Source organism: Ptychodera flava (genome assembly GCF_041260155.1).
Source record: "Ptychodera flava strain L36383 chromosome 23 unlocalized genomic scaffold, AS_Pfla_20210202 Scaffold_24__1_contigs__length_23054250_pilon, whole genome shotgun sequence".
Taxonomy (NCBI): domain Eukaryota; kingdom Metazoa; phylum Hemichordata; class Enteropneusta; family Ptychoderidae; genus Ptychodera; species Ptychodera flava.
The window spans coordinates 13,609,452-13,632,176 of record NW_027248278.1 but is presented as its reverse complement, the minus strand read 5'-3'; the positions used below and the strand labels follow the sequence as shown (position 1 = coordinate 13,632,176).

General features: G+C 38.3%; 1 protein-coding gene across 1 annotated transcript; it reads right to left on the bottom strand.

The window, feature by feature from the left end:
* Positions 1-978: 978 nt before the first annotated feature.
* On the bottom strand, positions 979-6,472 carry LOC139124674 (organic cation transporter protein-like). The gene is made up of 6 exons (XM_070690797.1): positions 6,467-6,472; positions 5,924-6,015; positions 4,747-4,964; positions 4,250-4,361; positions 1,828-2,037; positions 979-1,260 (listed from the first exon to the last, which is right to left on the bottom strand). Exons 1-6 carry the CDS (start codon positions 6,470-6,472, stop codon positions 1,068-1,070), a joined length of 831 nt encoding a protein of 276 aa, XP_070546898.1. The 3' UTR covers positions 979-1,067.
* Between the last annotated feature and the right edge of the window lie 16,253 nt (positions 6,473-22,725).

Genomic DNA, 22,725 nt, shown 5'->3' with positions numbered 1-22,725 from the left:
CAACAAGTTTGACACGATACAACACTGAATATTGTCAACCAGAAAATGCTAAACACTCCTAAATGAAACTTTAATCCCGCTTTCCTTTTGTCTCAGCTAAATGAATCTTTCTCAATTGACACTTCTCTCTGAATTGACACTTCTCTGAGCTACAAAATAGACTTGAAGAAAAGTGTTGATTTTGCACAGGCAAGTGCAATTCAATCAACACGGTACATTTTGTGCCATTGAATAACACACCAAGTGTTTCTGAAATAATTCACCGTATTTGGCACTTAATTTCCCGGACGGCATCATACACGGCAACGGGTTAGCATGGAGGGGACGATGATATCTCTCTGCCTTCAAAATATTCTTTACCTTGCTGAAAAAATACAATGTTTCACTGTAATAAAACGCCGAGAGTCAGTCCGGTTGATGTTGAGGACTTTCCTCGAGATATAGATCCGACACTCGAAAAATATGCCAGTGAGTTTTGTCTGAGTTATATTTCCCAAATAAAAGTACACAAAGCTGTAGCTGAAAGAAAACTTTGATGATGTGCTACTGCTATAGCTGTAGTGCGGTGTCAAGCTTGTTGTGCATGAGTGGCATGCTGAAACGACTGTCATTATTGTAGACGAGACAGTGTCTGGGAAACGTTCGCCGCGTGCGCTGTAATCTAACACCAAATACTCAATTTGTTGCAAATGTTTACTTTTCTAATGATAAGCAACATGTAGACTTGTCGAGCTCTGCAAGCCAAAACGGACACTCGATCAAATTCCACTGTAATTTGGGATAATTGGATCTTCATATTTTTCAAATTTCTCCAAATGTTAGGTGTCATATAGCTGAATGTTGCAATATTACAAATTACAAATGAAAACAAGGGCGTAACTTAAAAAGAAAAGCAGATGAGCTTACATTTGAAGGTCTAAACCACCTTATTTCACCATTCAACTATCCCAAGTTAGTGCCAATCGTGTTACAGATAAATATTCTTCATAAGCCCCATTTGTCTTGTCAAATAAAAGGCTAGCTATATATCAGTGTCTTTGGTACAATATCTGTAGAGAATAGTACTGTTACAAACCGCTGGTCTGAGTTGCAGCGTCGACAGCTCGTTCGTCTGTTACATTAATAATCGGGTTTTCTAAGCCATTGTGAAAATCTTTTCCTTCGGGCGTCTCCTCCACCAAATACCTCTCTTTGCTTGAACCAACCACTTTCTCACTGCCCGTCGTCTTGCCCGTTTCAGTCATTTTCCTGGCTGTAGGTCTAGACATTATTTGAAACATTTTAATGTCGTTTTACCTATTTGAAATCGGTGAGTTACCTTATTGTTTCCTGATACAAGACTATGAAGCATATGATGTATATTGATGCTTAAATGTACATTATCATCAAAATACTCTGATTCTACTTACACATATACGTTATATTGATGACTGTCAGTGTGTATTTCCCACTCTGTGATTGATATATGTCGAATGGCTAACCTATTGAAGCGAAACCTTATACGCTGATGAACATGGGGGAAATTAGAGGAAACGCTTGGCCATTTGTCAAAACCATGCACCACAATGATCATTGAATGGAATACAATTGAACGAAATGAAACGAATTGAGTCACATCTTTACCGCGATCCATATAATGCCATGCGAATACCATGCTGGGCAACATCATGTTCCTACCACTTCCATGTCTACATTATTTAATCACATATCTAAAATTATGTTATTTCAACACACAATTTATCCAAATAAATCTCAATTTAGCAGCGATGACAAGCAGTAAAACAAAACACCCTACCGATTAAAACATTGTAAAAATTCAGTACTAACCTTTCGACCAGCTCAGCCTCTTTTATTGTCTCTGGTAACTTTAGATTCCTGGTTTCCGGTAGGAGCAAAACCAACAGACCGGCACTGATTGAACAAGCTCCAAACACCACTACAGCTAATGGCTCCCATAATGTGCTCAACAGTAAGATCTGTGGTGCCAGTATTCCACCAACTCGTGCACACATAGAGCACACTCCAACACCACTGTTTCTGTTTTGACGAAGGCATACAAGAGAAAGGAAACAATTGATGAACCGAATAATAGCAACACATCACAATGTTAGCGTTAGAATTTGATGGACTTGCGGCGTCGACGCTTGTTGTTTTCAGTCAGATACCATAGTGAACGCCCAAAGACCTCAGTCTACAGGTGGTACATGTCAAACATCGAATGTAATATTTGCGTATAAAGGCCTTACAGTCATTTTGATTCCCATCTGTAAATTTAGTTCTATAGGCCTAAAGTTCATATGCTAAAGTATCATATAGTTGTTCCCTACCAAACACGAAGTGCATATCTTAATTAAGTAGCTGTATTTACACCGTCTACGATCCTGTCTTGAACTGAGTAACAGACATAATTCTCGTTAAGGGAAGCAGTTTTTTGATATCATGAATCAGTCACTTTCATTTCCGCATTTGTCTGAGTGACAGTGAGAAATTATTAAAAACCCTACAAACAAACTACTTTAACATCTCCGAACTAATAATTTCAGTCGTCACTCTTATACGCGCACGGTACATGCATTTGTAACTGATTTTAACTAGATTTGATAGTAACTCACATTTTATTATATCCGCGTGTCTAATACGGCCTTGCGCGCGTCGTTCTGATTGGACAAGAGCTCGCGCCGGCTGTGCTAAAATAGGCCCTTAAACTGATATAGAAGTTGCGATAAGAAACGTCTAAATAACACAGATATTCGGCATTAGAATTATATTAAGTGCTATTTATATTATTAAATGTTTGGACAGTTGCTCTACGAACTTCCTTATCAGAGCGTGAAGCTCATATAACACTCACCGGGCAGTTCGTACTATATGTCGCGCGTTGTGCCAATATCTAGTGTACACCTGCCTTCGCTAGGGATAATTGTTAAAACGTCACGTTTTTATGCTTTTCTCAGCGTTTGTTTTTATGAGGCACAAAACTGACTTAAAACCATCCAAACTTTTTGGTCGGTGAGAGGTTCATAGTTTTAGATAGAAATTGTTTTGTAAGCGCGTAAAACTGAAGTGACATTACAAACTTTACCACAGAAACCGCTACCTTTATAACTTTACTTTTATGTTGGTGTTATCCAATAGCTATACCAAAGCGTTACTTTCTATTATAATATGCTCAGCTGGAATCCGGCAATCTGATTGGCTGGAGCCGGGGTTTATATTCTCAACAAGAAGGCCTGCGCGCCGCGTAACATTTTTGAGCTCGCGCAAATTTCGAACGCCAACTTGAGAGCTCAACGCGCCATAATGTCAAACAAGTCTATTGATTGAGATTGATTTTTTGTTTTTTGTTTTTGATTTTTTGTTTTTTGAGCGTTTGTTTTTTGAAGTAAAATTATTCAAGTTCGATGTCTAATCGCGATATCCATGCATTGCGTAACCGTATTTTATGAATTTAACTGTGCACACACGCGCGTTCTGAAACGTTCTTTTTAGAGTTTGTATGAAGCTGGGCGCTCCTGAACTCTCGTTCCAATTTCGGCCCTAAATAACGACATTGTCCACTTTTTTATCTTTAGCGTTGTTATAATGACGTTATAAACGGTGCGCTCTGGTATTTGGTTGCGGATATAAGACCTCTGCGGTGAAAATTAGCGTATTGGGTGAAATAATCACCTTGCTTCGCTCGGTGATTATTACCCGCTAAATACGCTGATTTTCACCCCAGAGGTCTTATATCTGCAACAAAATTCCCTCGCTTGCCGTTTATAACCTCTAATTCTATCTAACAACAAGACTAGTATTGTAATTCCCTTTGATGAGGTGAGGCTTGATCTGGACGACCATATATTATATTACTTAGTCTTTCGACATTCTGTAGTGATCATTAAATTTGAAGCGCCTAAAAAACATGAACATCTTGCAATTATTCCATCTATGCACTTCCTTTCTTTTCCAATGCATTAAATAATTCAAAGAACAGATATTGAAAACAATAACGATGGGGATATTAGAACAGCATCGACCATGATGATAATAAAAAATCATAATTATTAATTATTATTATTCGTCGTCGTCGTCACCGTCATATATCATTATAAGCATAACCATCACCATAATAATAATATAATAATAATAATAATGAACATAATCATAAACATCATCATTATCATTATCAACATGACCATCACATAATAATAATAATGAGCATAATCACAAACATCATAACCATTATTATCATCATCATCAACATTACCTCGCAGGCGTTGGATACATCTCAGCAGAAAAGATGTAAATGACTCCGAATGAACACGTGATGCAAAACTTTCCTATCATTGCCAGAGTAATTCCTATCCATTCCATTTCACCTTGATGGAACACATAATACACTAGTCATTATAATTGCATATTTTTCCATTGAGGAAATGATTCTCTTTATCCAATGTCCACTGAACCCATATTTTCTGCACTCGACAAAATTAAATTATACAAGTAAAAGTAGTAATCCCCCCCCCCCCTCGATTTTTCATAACCTACCAGATATGGTTACTGTATTTACACAAAATTCACACCTTGTGAACATACATAAACTTAGTGTAAAAGAAACGAAATTGTGTTGGAAATTTCAGGTTTCCAGATTTCCACTTTACAGATGTTGTGGATCATCTATTGTAAAGTTTAAATATCTGCCTGATAATGTGAACATCCACCCAATAGTTTAATTTTGATAAAGTAACTACTTGATTGACTCACAAGACGGGGCGAAAAGAGTCAAAATACAAGCCAATCCACCGAGGACCATCGTTCCGCAAAGCGACCAGCGTCTTCCAAGTTTGGTATCAACTATGTACAAACCCATGGCGGCAGCTGGAATTTCAACTGCGGCAGATATAAACGCGTTGAGATAGTCATCACCCCCAAGGTTGGAGGTGTTCAGCGACACCCCTAAATATACTAAGCTGTTTGTAAACCTGTTTTGATAAATAAGAAAGAAAATTATAAGAATGCACAAAGCGATTTTGCAAGTAACCAGAGACGTCACAAAGGTGAGGTAGCCAAGTTAAGAGCACCGTTTTACGCATGCAATGCATCAAGACAACTGTACAAATCGATGATTCAAAGAGACACAAAAGTTTAAAAACTATATTAGCATATCGGTCTTGTTTAGTTGCCGAAAATGACAATGAATACGTATGTTCATAACGTATGAGACAACAACTATCCCCCGCGTAAAATCCTGAACAAACTTCGTCATGTTCGCCAGAAATGAATGTACAATTTGATTACATCACCAGAGAAACTGATGACGTATGCGTTCCCGTAACTAGCAACCGAACCTTTTAACGTCTGAACTTTAAAAAACACGTACACAACAACACAAAAACACGGACATACGTACAGACATGCACCAATATTATGTTGACAATATAGAAAACAGTAATACGTATTCCTTGTGTGTATCAAAGCATTGACGTAAAACAGTTGAGGGAAATTACATCGATACATTGGTATCGATACCAGCTTCGGCACATATAAACTATATTGGGACTTTGGATAATGCAAACCGCCTTATCAAAATTGAATTCATTGTTTCTTTAGGGTCTATTCAGATTGCCGGTGGCATATTTACAAAACCTTTAGGCGATGGAAACATCATGGAAACATCATGTATGTGTGATAATTAGTTACCATTCAGGTTTTGTCTTGTGAAGTTTGTTGTTAGAATGTTGTCAGTATTTTGAACTTCGCCAGCCTTTTTTAGAGGAACGTACCGTGCTAAGAAAAGGTCACACCATGATTTTGTCAGATATTTTCGTTCTTACACTTTTACCAAAAGAGGGATTTAGATTAAACGCGATGATATTCGTATGTCACTTCTTCTTATTTGATGGTCTCTTTTTAGCTTATTATATAAATAACAATGTCTCACCAATTGAAAAACAAATTGAGACTTCTCTTCCTCAATGTTGAAGATTTAATAATATCTAGGAAACCATCCTTCCTTCCTTGATTTTCCGCTTCCTAACGTAGGTAATTAAATAGATATGACGTAAGTTACTTAAAGAACAGCTTACAACTGAATTTAATCACTGATTGTATAAACACTCCGTATGATTATGAGCAGGTAAACAGGTATGATATACTTGTTGATTTACCTTTGAAAAATGACGATCACCTACTATAGGCTTTACAGATTGATACGTGTCGGGTACCGAGTTTGTGGCATTATTTCTCCTTCAGAAACGCCTTCACCTTTCGGTTCTGTGGCAACAGTCCAGATGTCCGTCGTTCTTGATATTGTGTCTATGACTTCGTGGTTTGTACGTGGTCTAATGCTCATTATTTTTAATTATGTAAACACCTGGTGGTGACAACTATATTCCGTTCTTCGATAGGCTAGCTTCAATAGAAGGTGAAAGTTAAGATAACACAAAATACAATTTTTGGTTTAAAGTTTGGGAGAATGGACTACATTCATACTGACTCTTATGGCGGATGAAAAAGGGTATGGGAGTTGTTTAAAAATCTAAGTCACTTTCGTGTATGTCCAAAGATACCTTCCCATCCTCTTTTGCATTTGCCTTCATTTCGTCATACACACTTTCCGGTATCATTACATGGTTTCCTTTCTCGAACTTCCTGATGACCTTCAGAGCCCTGTCCATTCTGCCTGTCGATAGCAGCCATCTTGGTGATTCAGGGAGGATCCTTAAAAGATATCATTGCAAGGAATATTGGCTTTTAAGAAGCTTGTCATGTAATTAGAAATCAACTTACAGTATGTTATATCGTTCAATGGAATACCATTTGTCAAGTAGGAGTCTAGATGAAGAGCATCACACGAGGGGGGGTCGGGTTGCTCAGACTAAAGACAGCGAGTACATGTATTAGGTTACGGTAATTACATGATTTTCTTCTTGTCATCATTACCTTTTTTATGTATTAATATTTTAATTTGCAGCCAATACAATGTTCGCTGGCGCTGTTGTTGATTTGGATGGTAATTAATGGTAAAAACGAAGAAGCAGCACAGCAGAATCATTGTCAGCAGTGAGATGTCTATACAGTGAAAATGTTCACCACTTTGAATTACTGTTCCTTCATCAATTTACTTCGTATTAATGTGAGAATACCATTTTTAATGTTTCCATTGTCACATCACAGGTCCAAGATTTTATAATGTATCCCTTCACGTGACTTTTTAAATTGGGGGATTTGGGAGCTGAACACAATTTATAACAAAATACTTACAACCAATAGATCAAGACAAATACGACAAGCGGAGCACTAATAACTAACTGAAGTATCCACCAGTCTCGAATGAAGTATGCCAATCCGGCGAAGAACATATAGCCAGCACTGAAGTACAATTGTATAACAAATCCGGCAAAGACACGCTTTGAGGGACCTACAAGTTCTGTAACTGTAGCAGGAAATATTGGAGTAGAAGAGGAGAACACAAAGTACGATTGTAGGAATCTCATATACCACTTACACACGTTTACTTTTACATTAATACCCGCAAATACAAGCATAAAATGTTTGTTTTGCTCGTTACATTGCAGTATGTTAAATACATTACATAAATCACATACATACATACATGCATGCATGCATGCATGCATGCATGCATGCATGCATGCATGCATACATACATACATACATACATACATACATACATACATACACCACACACACACACACCACACACACACACACACACACACCACACACACACACACACACACACACACACACACAACATACATACATACATACATACATACATACATACATCCATCCATCCATCCATCCATCCATCATCCATCCATCCATCCATCCATCCATCCATCCATCCATCCATCCATCCATCCATCCACACATTCATATATACATTTTGTATACCTTTTAGCTGCCCGAATATTTATTTTAAGTAATATAAAGAAAGTAGTAAATGAAGCTGGTCGTTGTCAACTAAAAATCACAGCCATTTTGGATAACTTTCAAGTTGTGCACCCGTTCACCGTGTCATGAGGGTGCAGTTATCACTTTAAAGTGGCAGTACGATGTAGGGATATACAAAAATGTTGTTTTCACTCTCTGTTGTATTATGTCTTCAATTCCTTACATAAGCTGAATGAAACCCTTACTTACCAAAACAAAGGCTACGAGAAAGGAACCGGTCGTTGCGGCGCCAATTATCAAACGGAAGGCAGAGAAGACGATGATATTAGGTGAGAATGCACAGGCAACACCGGATCCACATATTAAAATTAAAGTTATAAGTAACGTTGGCAAGCGACCAATCCTGCAAGTGTTAGGAGAGAATTGAGGTGGTTGTAACTATGTTACTTGAATGACTTGGAAGGATAATAGTGGCTTATTATTAATAATTTACTCTCTGTTCAGTCTGCATTGAATGAGGAAGCCGGACGGTATACCTGTATTTTGGAAAGTGCTTGCAGATCACGACCGATCTTAGTGGCACCGGCGCTATTTCGTACTGCAAAGTGCCAAAGAATTTAGCCTGGCTGTTTGGATGTTGTAATTTACGTATGTAGCCAACATTTGCAATAACCGTAAACAGTAACATATACACGTGACCACTTTACTGTTGATTAAGCCTACTTGATAGTCTGAAATTCTGCTTGTATAAAGACAAAACAGGCCCTGCGAAGGGTTGTAAATGAGAGCTAATGATGGACACCCTGTGTTAAAATTGAGACAGAATCCAAAATAAAATCAAGCATAATCCTTTGTTTATTTAGCTCTTTTGGCACAGTGATGGAAGCTTCTTGCTCATGGCGAAGATGACATAGTAAGACCTGTTTGCTTTTGTACACACACTAAAACCCTACGAGGTCAAGTAGGTGGCAATTAGACAAGTTGATGTCTGTATTTCAAAACGTCGTAGAAATTATCACCAAATAACGACAAAATCAACAGGTATAGTTAATGATTGGTCAATGGCATATCGTTACCAAGTGATTACTTTTGAGATTTCAAAATTACTTCAATTCGCAGTCATTCTTATACAATACACCAAAGAGTGATCGAATGATCATCCGTCCCAATCCAGGACTATAAAGCAAAATTATACGACAGTCAATAATTTTTATATTGTAATCATGATGTATAATCCTAATTCTCTGTTTGACGTCATCGTATACGAGTGCATTTCGCGGAGCCGTGCAACTTCGAGCCGAAGGCGAGAAGCTGTGGGGCTCCGCGAAACATACGAGTACACGATGTGAAACGGGGAAAAAATTATGGGATTACACACACGTATATATATAATATATATATATATATATATATATATATATATATATATATATATATATATATATATATATATATATATATATAATATCTCACATAAACAACTACTTTTCGTTTAATGACATGTGGATGGATCAACATTATTGTCGAGCATTGCAAATATGTTGTCGCGATCTACTTTCATTTAATGAGTAAAACGGCCCATCATATCATTCAGAAATCCGATCAAGTTGAAATTGTGATACACTGAATGCCGTCTTTACCTATCAGATATACGAATTCTGTCACGTGAACTTGTCAATCATTGTCATGCGCGGTCCAGACGCCAAAGGAAGTCAGCTATCGGCTGGATTGGTACCGCGCTAGCTCTGGACAGCCATAGTATTATTACTACACTTATTTAGAATATTTTCAAATATATTTATAAAGGGGAAGGCAACAAAATAGACACTGACAGAAGTTTTTATTCTAGAAGGTGTCGTGTTACTCAAAATATCACCAGCTTACGATCTTGTAGACTGCAAGTTCCGTCGCTCGAGCACGCTCTCTACGTTCCCCTCCTCCCGAGTGTCGGCTATTTCGGTCTAACGATCGTGGCAAACCCGTCGACCATGACGTTACCTGTCTCCGCCGCGCTGGGGTCTATTAGTCAATCGCGGTCGTAATGTTTACGTCTTACGGACTTTGATCTTTGCATTGACACATATCTCGCCTTTAAAAACCTCAAAGTTTTTGTCACTTGACCAAACCTCTCTTCTGTTGTCCGAGTAAACTTTCGATTATCCACAGCGCTGTGCACAGCAGAGTTCAGGCTACAGCTCGATAGCTGGTGCCTTCACTACAGCCCAATGTTGCAGTTCGATTCCGATTAGGAATTTATGGAGTTTTTATGTGATGAAGCACGTTTGTCGTTGTTCGTCTAATGATTTGGTGACGTCTATGTAGCTGTCCCGAAGACAATACGGTACTCATTTATTCAGTTGAACTTAAGTTGAGATGTAGCTTTGGAGTTTGTCATCAAGTAGGTACAACGCCAGCACTATTGAGCCGCACAACTGGAGCTGCGATGTTACTGAGCTACTAAATCGATCGACGGTGCCCCTTTTGTATTCTTGGAAACAGCTAAAGCTTTAGCGACTCGGAATTTCGTTTTGACATTCCTGCCATGTGTCAATGTCTCAATTTATCGCATCACGGTGATGCGATAAATGGTGACCATTTCATAAGGAGAGCATGGCATCAATCGTGCATTATCGGTCGGTGCACGCAAATGTCGCGTCGCGGCGTGCATGTATGAACGGTACTAGTGCAGGAAAAAAGTTGATGACGTAGAACAGGGTTAATTTTTAATCCGTCCTATTCTACGTGACACAGGTGGTAATGCGGGCCAGTTCAGGTGATAATGGGCAATATTTCATGAGATAGTCAGAAACAAGTTGATGGCTCGTGAATATAAACAATTGACCCACAACATGTCAATTTTGTCAAACGCCTGACTAAGGCCCAGGACTTGTCGGATAAATAACTTGTCTATGTGTGATGCGAATAGAAACATGTTCGCTGTATCAATATGTTAGCGATAAAGCCGGCCTACATACACGGGAGCTGAGATTTTAATACATACTTTACAGAGCTCTATAATATTACAGATTGACATGCATTTGTCGGGTTGCATGGTTATGTCAGGCGAACCAATTGTCAAACGTTGACCACCTATGAAGTCAAAGTTTGCTCGAAGTTTGAACCCGCTAACCACGAGGTGTTTAGTGTCGCTCAATGGACTTTCCACTGATGACCCAGATCCCAAACCCACTTAAACTACAATAAAACAAGTTTTTGTGTTCATAAAACAAGATTTGCGAGACAAAAATTGGCAGCTGGCAGTTGGACGCCACCAATTCGTGCATACATTGTGTCATCAAGTAAAACATCATTGTTTATTTTAATAGCACTGTAAAATAATGTCCGTTTGGCCACTAGGAAAATACCTCGAAATATGCAAATTAATTTTGCACCTACAAAACAACTGGTTTCTACCGCTATGAAAAAATTGATTGACGCGACTCCTATTTCCAGACTTACTACGCAGTGGTACTATAGAATAAAGTATAGCCACAAGCCTTGCTCGCACTAAGGTCAGATTGACCCCTATTGACCTGAAAACGTAGTCAGGGTGCAGATCTTGAGGATAGGGTTCACGACTGGTAGTAATTTAATTCATATGGTTTTGCTTGTTTTTAGCGTAAGCCATGTCATAATGGAACTTCTTGGTCCGATACTTCCAAAATGTGGAACACGAATCGATGTTTCGAGAAGGTGGCCATAGCGCGCAGGGTACATACAAAAATATGCATTTCACCCGGGGGCACTTGTTCAGAGATGTGGTAGGGGTGTGCGGCCGCCACGTAAAAAACCAAAAGCCCATTTTTAGACCTAAAGTCTCGTAATTTTAGGACCTCATTTTAGATCCTCTATGACCTTTGACCAGGTCAAAGTCATAGCGATGAGATGTTATAGGGTGAAAAATAAGTATTGGCATAAACGGATGGCCGGCAAAGCCTACGCACCTGCTTGACGGTGCTGTTGTCAAAGCTAAGATTGGTCAAAAACATTTCTGGAAATATTACAAATTTTGGTAAAAGAACATATCTTTCACTCCAACCAAATGTTGATCAACCTTCTGAAAATTATCAGATCACTAGTTACAGACTGACTGGTATTTTTTAAATTCCGAACCACAAGAAGTCCAGCAGTTCGTCCATAAAGAACTTGCTCATGTGGCCATGGCCAAGCTGTCATAATAAATACTAGGAGTAGTAGAGCCGCCACTTTGTTAGGATATTTTCTATGGCCAAAAACATTCCGTATGTGGAGTTTGACTTATCAGTGATGCTGTGTTAAAACCAAGTTAATATTTACTTTGGCTAAAGCTAGGAGGTCTCTTTCATGGTTCCCCTGCCAAAGAAAAAAGATATCGATGCCTATTGAATGCAGCCCAGAGCCAGCCGTGGCTAGCAAGCGAGACGGGAACGGACGGTTGAAATTCGTTGTTTGTGTGTTACGAATTGGCACTCAAAAATCGACCCCATTTTAGACCCTGGTTTACAGCGGAATTGATACCCCCATTTTAGACCAAGTTGCTGAATTATCCACCCTATTTGACGGCAGGTGTACATATTCGCAAGTAATGGAAGTGCCCCAGGGTACGGTATGATGGTGTGATATTTCTAGGATGGTTAGTTGAAATGAAATTATGAACAAATACGTTTTAGGGATTTTGGGTAAATGTGATTAAATTTGGTAGACGCTGCTATCAAATCTTAAATCATAGTTGGTGTGTAATGGTATTCATAATTTAACCTGTATGAGCAAAGTACAGATTAAAGGCCATTTAATAAAATGACCAATTTGTTTTGCAATAAGATTCTTACATTGTGAATAAGAGTATTTAAGGTTTTGTTTAGCATCACTCTTTTGAATGTCAGTCTTTCGACTCCTACCATTTAGAATGAGAATATATGATGCAAAAAAAATGTCCTTTTTTCAACATATACTCAAGTTAAGACTGGTATTTTAAATTTCATAAATAGTATCAAATGTTTGATTAAAATATAATTTGTTATGAATATAAAAAATAAGCTATTCTGCCACTAATATATATTTCCTTAATCTTTCATGTGAAGTGTTGCTACCATTCCAAAGTTAAGATTCTCGGCGTTTTGAAAATATATAGTATTAGGGGGTTTACATGTCATATATCTTACATGGCTTTAGGCAATAAAAGGAGTTCGTATGTATTTCTGTGAACACTCAGTTTATCTTTATATGACATCAAAATTGGTCCAACACCAACTGTCGAGTCATTCAACATTACAACGTCACCAGCTCTATGTTATAAATAAGTAGGGTAATATGAAATGCACATACTTGTCAGAGAGGGCACCAAAAATGACTGCTCCAAGGAGTCTGCCTACCATATAAATAGACGAAGAGAGTGCTCCAAGATAATAGCGGTCGCACACCAGATCAAACTAGGACAGATTAAAAGTAATAAGGCATCATGGTATATATTGTTACTGTCGTCAGTACAGGATATTGATCAAGTAGGTTGATCGTACAAAGAGCGACAGGAACTGTGGCTGCGCAAAATGCTACATGCTAATTTTGACCTGAGATAAAATACCGGTCACACTGTTGGTTGAGTAAATATGTCAAACTTTATATCAAATGCGACGTCCAAGTCACGGGATGTTGTAGACCAACACAAACTATCGACTGAGCATGGCAGGAGAATTAAAAAAGGTAAACTCTCACACAAATCAGGCTTGTACTTTCCATTGACTGTATAGGCTACCCATCATGTACTGTAATCACGTAATTGTCAGTCGACGTCCTTCGAATGTTGTATACTAAAGGGGCAGTCGCTTATCTTATCGTTATTAGTTTTGTCCTAAAGCAAGCTTATTCCATTCAAACTTCGTCAGAGCAACCTACGTCGTTCAATTGTTTGCTTGTTTTTAAGTAGATCGTGAACATTACCCAGATGTTAGCGCAATTGTTAGTTTCGATTTTGTCATTGTTTCTCAATAATTACGCAATTTCTTTTCCGTAATGATTAATTTATGATTCATCAATCTAAATCTTATGCCGCCTTTCCAAATTGTTGAAGTACAACTTCATCACAACTAACGCACGATGTGCAAGATCTATCATGTTTTGGATGCATTTGAATTATAATCCTGATAAGAATATAATATCTGATGTCAACAGAAACATTGCACATTACATAGAGCCTGTTTAACAAAATGCACACTTGATATTTTTATATACTTTACAGAGAAGGGCCACAGTTTATTTACATACAAACAAAAATCCCACCTACCTCCTGAAATACGGTTGACTTGTATTGAGAACGGTCATACCTCCATCCATAATCACATTTCTTCGTTGTATTGGTATACTTGGTGATGTCTTTGCCAGGAGAAAAATCGATGTCACTGATATCATATCGGTGACATTTACTGTAAACTGGCGTATCATCACATCCATTAGAGAAGTCTTCCAGTGGAATGCTGAAATTTTTAACGCTTTCTAGACAAGTATCAAACCAGTTTGTATCTGTGCAATTTGTCTCGTACTTTGCCAGTTCGGGGACGTAACACCAGTGATCAGTTACTGCCACCAAAAAAACTGGTGAAAAAACATGCATGGCCGCACCAAATCCGACGAAACAATCAAGAAGTAGATTTTCTTCTGGTAGGCCCAAAGTCCCCAAGGTACTTGATAACGTCGTCAAATTTCAGCATACCTCGACTTTGACGATTGAAACAGGTAAGACTTCTTCTTGACGTAATAGTGTTCAGGCGAAACGTTGCAGAATCAATATCTCTCTCTCTATCTTACTGAACATACATTTTGCTATCAAAGTAACAATGTACAGTGTTATTATCTCAGAAATGGCTGTAAGATATTGCTCGTTCAATATGTCGACACTGAACAATTTTGAAAGCAACGCTAGTTCAGCTTTTCATTCGCTGAAAGAGCAATAAAAATTATAAGTTTCAGCTTAAGCAATAAACAATACTTGCAACCACTGACACATTGGTTTGCTCAAGCTGTTTACTCGTTACCCTTGGTATAGCTTATCAAATCTCTTTGAGTCTGTGAACTAAAAGTGCTCCCTGGCAAATGTCTTGGCTTTAGGCGGGGGTCCTTAGTAATTACAAGGGGATGGGCCAGGGGAATTCCGCGCGCACCTGTACTGTAAAGTATGACCTTCTCCTACCCTCGTGTCTAAAGTGAAACGTTCCCCTATCTAACATTCTAAACCACCCTTTCCCAACCACTGCAGTATTCTCCCTAGGAATTACTAAAACAGAATCAGCTATCGGTTTAATTGTTATTTAAGTTAGGGACAGAAATTATGGAGAGGGGCGGAATTTATCACGCAAACATTTTTGAAGAGACATGATATTTCCTGCATTTGCGGAAGGTCACCATATTTTACGCAACTATATAAAGAAGGCAAGGTGTGGCTGATATAGCGCTTCACCCATAAATGTGAAATCATAACATATGGGGCTCAGTGAGACAAACTATTGGCAATTTTCCCCCTCAAAACAAGCTATGTCTGTGCATTTATATATGTCTGACAATATGTAAATGCACTTTGCTTGAAGTGGGAAGTAAAACGTGCATGTGTGCACAAGAAATTTGGATTTTTGGAGTTTTATTTAAAATGTTGATTCACTGGTATTCTATTACAGAACGCTGAACAATTTTTTCAAACATAAAACTAACAATATCTAAGCATTTATGTACGTTTGATGATTTTTAGAATAGGGAGATTTGAAGTGCATTTGTGTACAAGAAAATTTGATTTGGAATTCCACATAAAGTGTTGATACACTATACATGTATTCTACGAGAGAGCTAGGAACATTTTTTTCAAATACAAAACATGCTAAATCTGTGTATTTATAGACGTTTGATAATCGATATACAATTTGCCACCTGTCTCGTATGTTTTTGCCTCTTGCATTTTATCAGTTTTAAATTTTCAAGGTGTTTAATGTAGGATACCACTGCATCTTCTTTGCGTGTGAAGCTTGTGGATAACATGTATGTATTTAAAAGAAAGATGTGTTTCACCAATTCAGAGAATATCACATGGCTAATCGAAGATTGGGCTGTAAAATCAGCATCTGTTAAATGCGACCATCAAGACAGGGGTATAAAAAGTGACCCTCCCTCGGACAGTTTTCTAAAAAGTGACCCTTCCCAGATTCTCCCAGCCCATCCCTCTGTAAATACTGAAGACTCCCGTATTTCAATTTGTTGTCGCCTAACATGAGCTGATATAATTAATGCCATGATTACGGATTTGAAAGATAATGTTTTCAACTGCCATAATATATCAAAGATATAGTTAAGTGACAAATCAGAGTAATAATAAAATCTTTACGTTACATGTCAAATATTTATGATTCAGTTTGCTCTGCGGCAAGCACAAACGCTAAGGTTCGATCATCGATAAACTTGTCACCTTCTCACAAAGAGCTAAAAATATGATGCTTGTCATTACACGAATAATTTATTATTGTGTTGCAATAAACCAGGTCTGTGCTTCAATTCATGATTATTTTACACGCGTTTGATACCAAGCTTCGGGGCCGTTAGTTTTTTGAAAGGTTTGATTGCTTGCAAATATGCAGAACTACTAAAACTTTGAGTCTTCTCGAACCAGCTGTCTTGCTTAAACAAACTTGCTTAAACAAAATTTCATAACAGAATGGCCATGTTAAACCTCTGGCTATCCTCTTAGTTTTAATCTACATAAAAACAATACGATATGGGATCTTACCGAACTTTGCTGCACTCTACGTAAATATTGTGTCAGTAAGGCACGAAATATTTCCGACAGTAAAAGTTGGCTTTGCACTCCAACTGATCTGTTCATTCTATGTAGCTTGTTCGCGTAAATTACGGAGTTTTACTTGACCTGTGCATGAAATGAGCTCAAGTATATAGAAGTACGAATATCTTTTGAAACTCGTACTGATTAATTCGACTCAGTAAACACTGCAAATAAGTTGATTGATATTGCTTAGGATAATTATTACTGCTCAATTAAAATATCACACAATGTTTTGGAAATTAATGTCACATAAAGGAGATTAAAGTACGTGCCTTGATCATAACATTTTTAGATTCTGACTGAAACTTTCCTCTGGAAAAAACTAAAAGTGTACGCTGTGTTAACAAACCCATTGAATGATATCATTACATTTACTAATATGTCACTATTTACCACAGACGACGTTAGCTCTCGCCTAATTAGAATGATTCAACTAGGTTATTTACTCACTGATGTAATGCAGTGTTACCGTTTGGTGGAAAGAAAAGAAGAAGAAAGCTCAAACTTCGATGAGTGTTGACGAAAAAAGACAAAAATGCCATCGTCAAGAGCAAAGCGATACAGATTGACATGGAAACTACGGAAGGAATGACCAATAAATGCAAAAGGCAACACCGGATCCAAATATCAAAATTAAAGTTATAAGTAACGTTGGTAAACGACCAATCCTGCAAGTGTTAGGAGAGATTGAGGTGGTTGTTACTATGTTATTTGAATGACTTGGAAGGATAATAGTTACTTATAAATAATTTACTCTCTGCTCAGTCTGCATTGAATGAGGAAGCGGGACGGTATACCTTATAATTTGGAAAACGCTTGCAGATCGCGGCCGATCTTAGCGACACCGGGGCTATTTCGTACTGCAGAGTACCAAAGAATTTAGCCAGGCTGTTTGGATGTTGTAATTACGGTATGTAGCCAACATTTAGCAATAACCGTAAACAGTAATATATACAAGTGACCACTTTGCTGTTGATTAAGCCTACTCGATACAGTCTGGAATTCAGTTTGTATAAAGACAAAACAGGCCCTGCCAAGGGTTGTAAATGAGAGCTAATCTTACAAATTGAGACACAAGATACCACTTCAACTCACTAAGGCCTCTACGCGATAATTAGTTTATTGAGACAACTGCTATCACTGCTATTGAATCAGGTAGTGTGTCTGGCGAAATCAACTGCACTGATTTTCATACTAAGTTGTCTGAACAAGACTTTTACATGGACCAGTTCATAGTAATGTTACACTGTATCTCGATCTTGAACACAGGGTGCCAATCGTAAACTCTCATTTACAACACCAGATAGGGCTGGTTTTGCCTTTGTTTCTGAATGTATTTCTGAGTGCACCAAGTGGGCTTAATCAGCAGTAAAGTGCGTAGTGTGACGATTTTAAGTAAATAGATATAATTCTGGGTGAAAAGAAATGTATTTTTGTGTATAATAGGCATGACAAGGCTTCTCGAACGACACAATAGACTAAGTACTTAATGTGTCAGATAGTTTAACACCTTACTTGTCGCCTAAACACGCTTTGTGCAACAGTTTGTGGCCTGTTCATGGCATATAGGCATGTACGACAGCAAGTGTATGTATGGTCTATTGCCTTTATGTTATGACAGTATATAGGGAGTTTATTTCTCGTCTCGACCGACCAGACATACGTGTACAGAGTATTTAGAGTAGAATTGTTAGTGTTTAGTTCAATAAATGAAGCATTGCATCTGGTACCATAAAAAATTGTTATACAGCATCCTGAATTTATCTAGACATTACAATAGTCTATAATTTAAGGTAGCTTTCCACCTTTGCGACGACCTATTTTCAAACGTGAATTTTGCCATCAAGATGTGTACTTTTACCCAAGTATTATATATCACCTGAAAGCTACTTCTATGAATGTTTTTGTTTTATCGAGAAAATTAGTGTGCAATAATTTTTTTGAAGATATTAGTGAAAGTGTAAAGAAAATGGGTGGTCTCACGTAAAAAAGTTTAAGTCTGAGCGGAGAGGGGCTATTGTTTAGGTGTTAACGGGCAATTGGTCTTCAGAATACTGGCTACAAAACCGTGTCTCAGATTTTTGAAAAAGGCCTTAGTTTTTTCACATCGTTGAGTCAAAGTTTATCCACCGATTAGTCTTACAATGCCGCCTAATTAAGCAGCAATAACTCGACTTTAAAAATCTTCATAAAAAAACTGAGACCGGTTTTGGAGACAACCTACTTGACAAACGTCTGTGAAAATCTGGTGAACTTCCGTTCACGCGTTCTCGAGTTAAACTCTTTTGAACGTGCTGCAATGTGACAAAATGCCGAACTGAGAAAAAGGCGATTTAGTAAATTGGTTCGGGTTTTTCCTTTTGAATGGCAATAAACAATGTACTCAACCGACAAAACACTAAAACAAGATAGTGAAATCAAAGTGTTCAACTTCAACAGTATATTCACTCATTGAAATCAGTGTCAACGGTCGAAATGAGGCTAAAATGGGTGAATTTTGGGAGCGTTGTACTCTTTTTAGAGCGCAATCTACACAGTAGCTGATGAGTAAATAAACTTGGGGAGTGCCAGGGAAGGGATTATGCATAATCTGTTGACTGATTAGTTGTAAGGTTTAAATAGAGTATTAACTGTTCGACCTAACTGTCGGAACTGCTACGGCACCTCGATGCCGTCTACACGAGCGCTTGGACTGATTACCTCCATGACAAGCGTACACTGTAGTGTAAGTTTATGGCAGCATTTGCTGCGAAAACAAGCCCTGCCACTCCTTGACGTGTTCTGCTGGGAGTGACCAATGACCAACCTACCCGAGTGGCAGAGGCTACGGATTCGCAGCAATGGCAGCATTCGATTCGACCTCGGAAACGACTCACGGCTGCGGAATGAAAGCGAGCCTGATGAGTGATATAGAGAAAACAATATTGGCTGACAACAAAAATATCTGCGTTTGTATGTGGATGTACATTTGCGGTGTCTGTGATCATGGAGATAAAAAGAACAGCTCCATGCTGTGATCCATTACGGTTAGAGTAACCGAGGATTCTAGTAAGCAGCCATTTTTTAGATCTTCACGCGCCTTGAAAACCGATTAACACTAATCAAACTACGAGAATTTCTGAGACAATAGTTCGTCCTCACTCTGTACAGCATTTCTGTGGGTGAAGACCGTTTCTGGAGTCATTTATGCTAAGATGAGCCTATCGCCTGTCGGCGGCATAAAAGTCAAAGGAGAGAAGTTGAGAAAACATGAACATAGAGAAAAGTACGTCATTTCATCAAGCGCAAGTTGCATGCGATAAACTGCTCGTCAAGCGTCATACGTCACAGATAGATAACTCTCTGCTGTCGTTCGTATCCAACATGAGTACCATCGATTCCAGGCGAATATGATATCAGACCCGTCTTCGATTACATTTAAATTTCAGGATTGGGATGGTGTTTTGCACTGTATTCAAATAGTTAGCCCGTAAGCGTCTCATTCAATGGTTTACCGACCAATGATGACATGTTGGTGAAAACTCAGGGCGATTACGTTATTACGTTGTGACGGTCAAATTCATATTGAAATTTGTCTTCGGTCCTGCAGCATTTTGGCTACTGCCATGATAACTGATAACAATGTTGTCGTGTCCATTCCCATAAAATCATTTGATTCACATTCGTCCGGTGTACGATGAACATTTGTTAGTCGACGTATGTTTTTACCTTGTCAAGGTCGGTAACGAAATGGGACAAGGAAAAACGGGACCGCGGGATTGAAACGACTTCGACATTTCAGTTCACTGCCATTGTGCCAAAACGTCTGCAAACCAAAGCAGCTATTGATTTCTGCATTGCTACGTATTTTGCCTTGGGAAAATTTCCTGTCGATGTCTTGAAGCCCATGCAATTTGTTTCCACCTTGTATTTTCTAATCCCAAGTAGTTCAAGAGCCGCGGTTTCTGATATTTCATTTTTATTCATAAATTGTTCAACTCACTCAGTATTCTCATCGAACGGACAATGTCGGGTTTCTAGACCTTTTGGCGCAAAGTCGTTTCGGCCGCACAATTTCCGACGCCAAGACGTTTAGGCAACGCGACCAAAGACGTTTCGGCACTACCTGGTTGGGGGAACTCGTGCCAAATGTTACAAATCAAAACACTGAGAAGTATAGTGTCAGCATTCACATGCTTTAAATTTTGTGAGAACATGGTGAAAAACCGTGAGGAAAGAGTTTCATATCATTTTCAATAGCAATAGCCGCCGACACTGTCAAAGTTTGAAAAGCGGCGCCTAAACGGCACTGTAAAAGTCATACTGGTCAGAACGCAAAGGTCACTCTTATGAATATGACTGGTCTGTCAGTTACTTATAAGTTTGAAGGGAAAAAATAAATCGTAACGGGGGTGTCGAAATGTCTTGGGGCCAAAAGAAGCCGAAACTTCGGCCGAAAGAGGCCGAATGTTGCTTGAAGTGTCTGTTGCGGTATTCAAGTGTTCCCGCTGTCACTGAGGCCGCCAGTGGAACGTACCATTTATGTATACGGGACAGCCTCTTCAAAGATGTTTAACATTACGAAACTTATCCACCACTCCTGGTGCTTTTACAAAAGCACAAAAATGTTCCAGATAAAACATTTAGTGTGTGGGCCATTTTTGTAATCTGAAATTCTACCGTCAACAATGTCATAAGTCTGACCCTGTCCGATTGTGTCGATAAATTATGATCTTTTGGGAGTGGCCACCCCTATGAGAAAAACGGTAAGACCCACCTTTCGCCAGTACACTCTATGGTCTTGACCCACGCAGTGAACGGTAGTGTTAATGGGATTTTCACAGCGGATGTTGTCTAAGTGCATGTGAATACTGTGACGCTGCTTGCTTAGCGTAATCCCTTGTCAATCAAGACTTAACGGTAGTCTCAAATGCCAAAATGTACACCTGTGCCTCTCGTACATTTTTATTCCAGAAATTTCACCAAAAACGGGAACTTCACGACCAAGATATTCTACACACAGGAAGATCAATATTATAGGAATACTTTTCAGGATAAAAGAAAATCGTGTTTTTATCTCAAAATACCAAAACAAAGGCAGAAAGCTACCTTAAGGTTTTACAACGTTGTAAATGTTTGATAGAAATTATTATGTATGACATGTTGAGATTTCTGAACTACCTGAGTGAAAGTGTGCGATTTGGTACATACATTAAGCAATGTGTCGCCCAAAGTGACTCTTATAACAACAATTTGAACGACAACAAGTGTATATAGGCCTATGGTCTATTGCTTTATGTCATGGCAGTGTATTAAAAACGGGAGTTTTCCTCTTATTGCTAGCTCAAGTTTGTTCAAATTGTGAAATATTGCAAATGTTACACGTTTATTTTCACGCGAGGACCGACCAACAGAGTTGTAAGAAATGGCAAGTTCCTTATTTTAAAGGGTTGCGAGCGAGTTCTCAAGCAAGGAACAGAATGTGCCTTTTACAGGGTTAGAATAAGAAAGTATGTCAGTTTACCTTTATGACAGTTATGCAGACCACATGGGCATGATCCACCATGTGAAACGTTACGTATCAAGGAAGCTATAGCCGACTCCGTTTTAATGGATTCTTACAATACACAGTAGAATCCATGGGAGTACTATGAATGCAGAGCACTATGAGAGCAATATGAATGAAAAACGGGTTCCCCCAGTATCCTGCAAAACTGCCAAGTATTCTCTGACTGATTGAATCCAAATAAAATCAAACGCAATCCTTTCTTGATTTAATACAAATATATAATACAAATAATATAATATAAAAATGAGCTATTCTGCCACTAATATATATTTCCTTCATTCGGATGAACTGTTGCCAGGATGAACTGTTGCCACCATACCAAATTAGTATTCTCTGCTTTTTGGAAAATAAAACCAAAAAACAAAAACAAAAAACATTTATAGGGGCGTTTACATGTCATATTTCTTACATAGCTTTTGAAAAAAGGTGTTCGTGTATATTTCTGCGAAAACTCAATTTATCTCATATGTAATTGTTGGTCAAC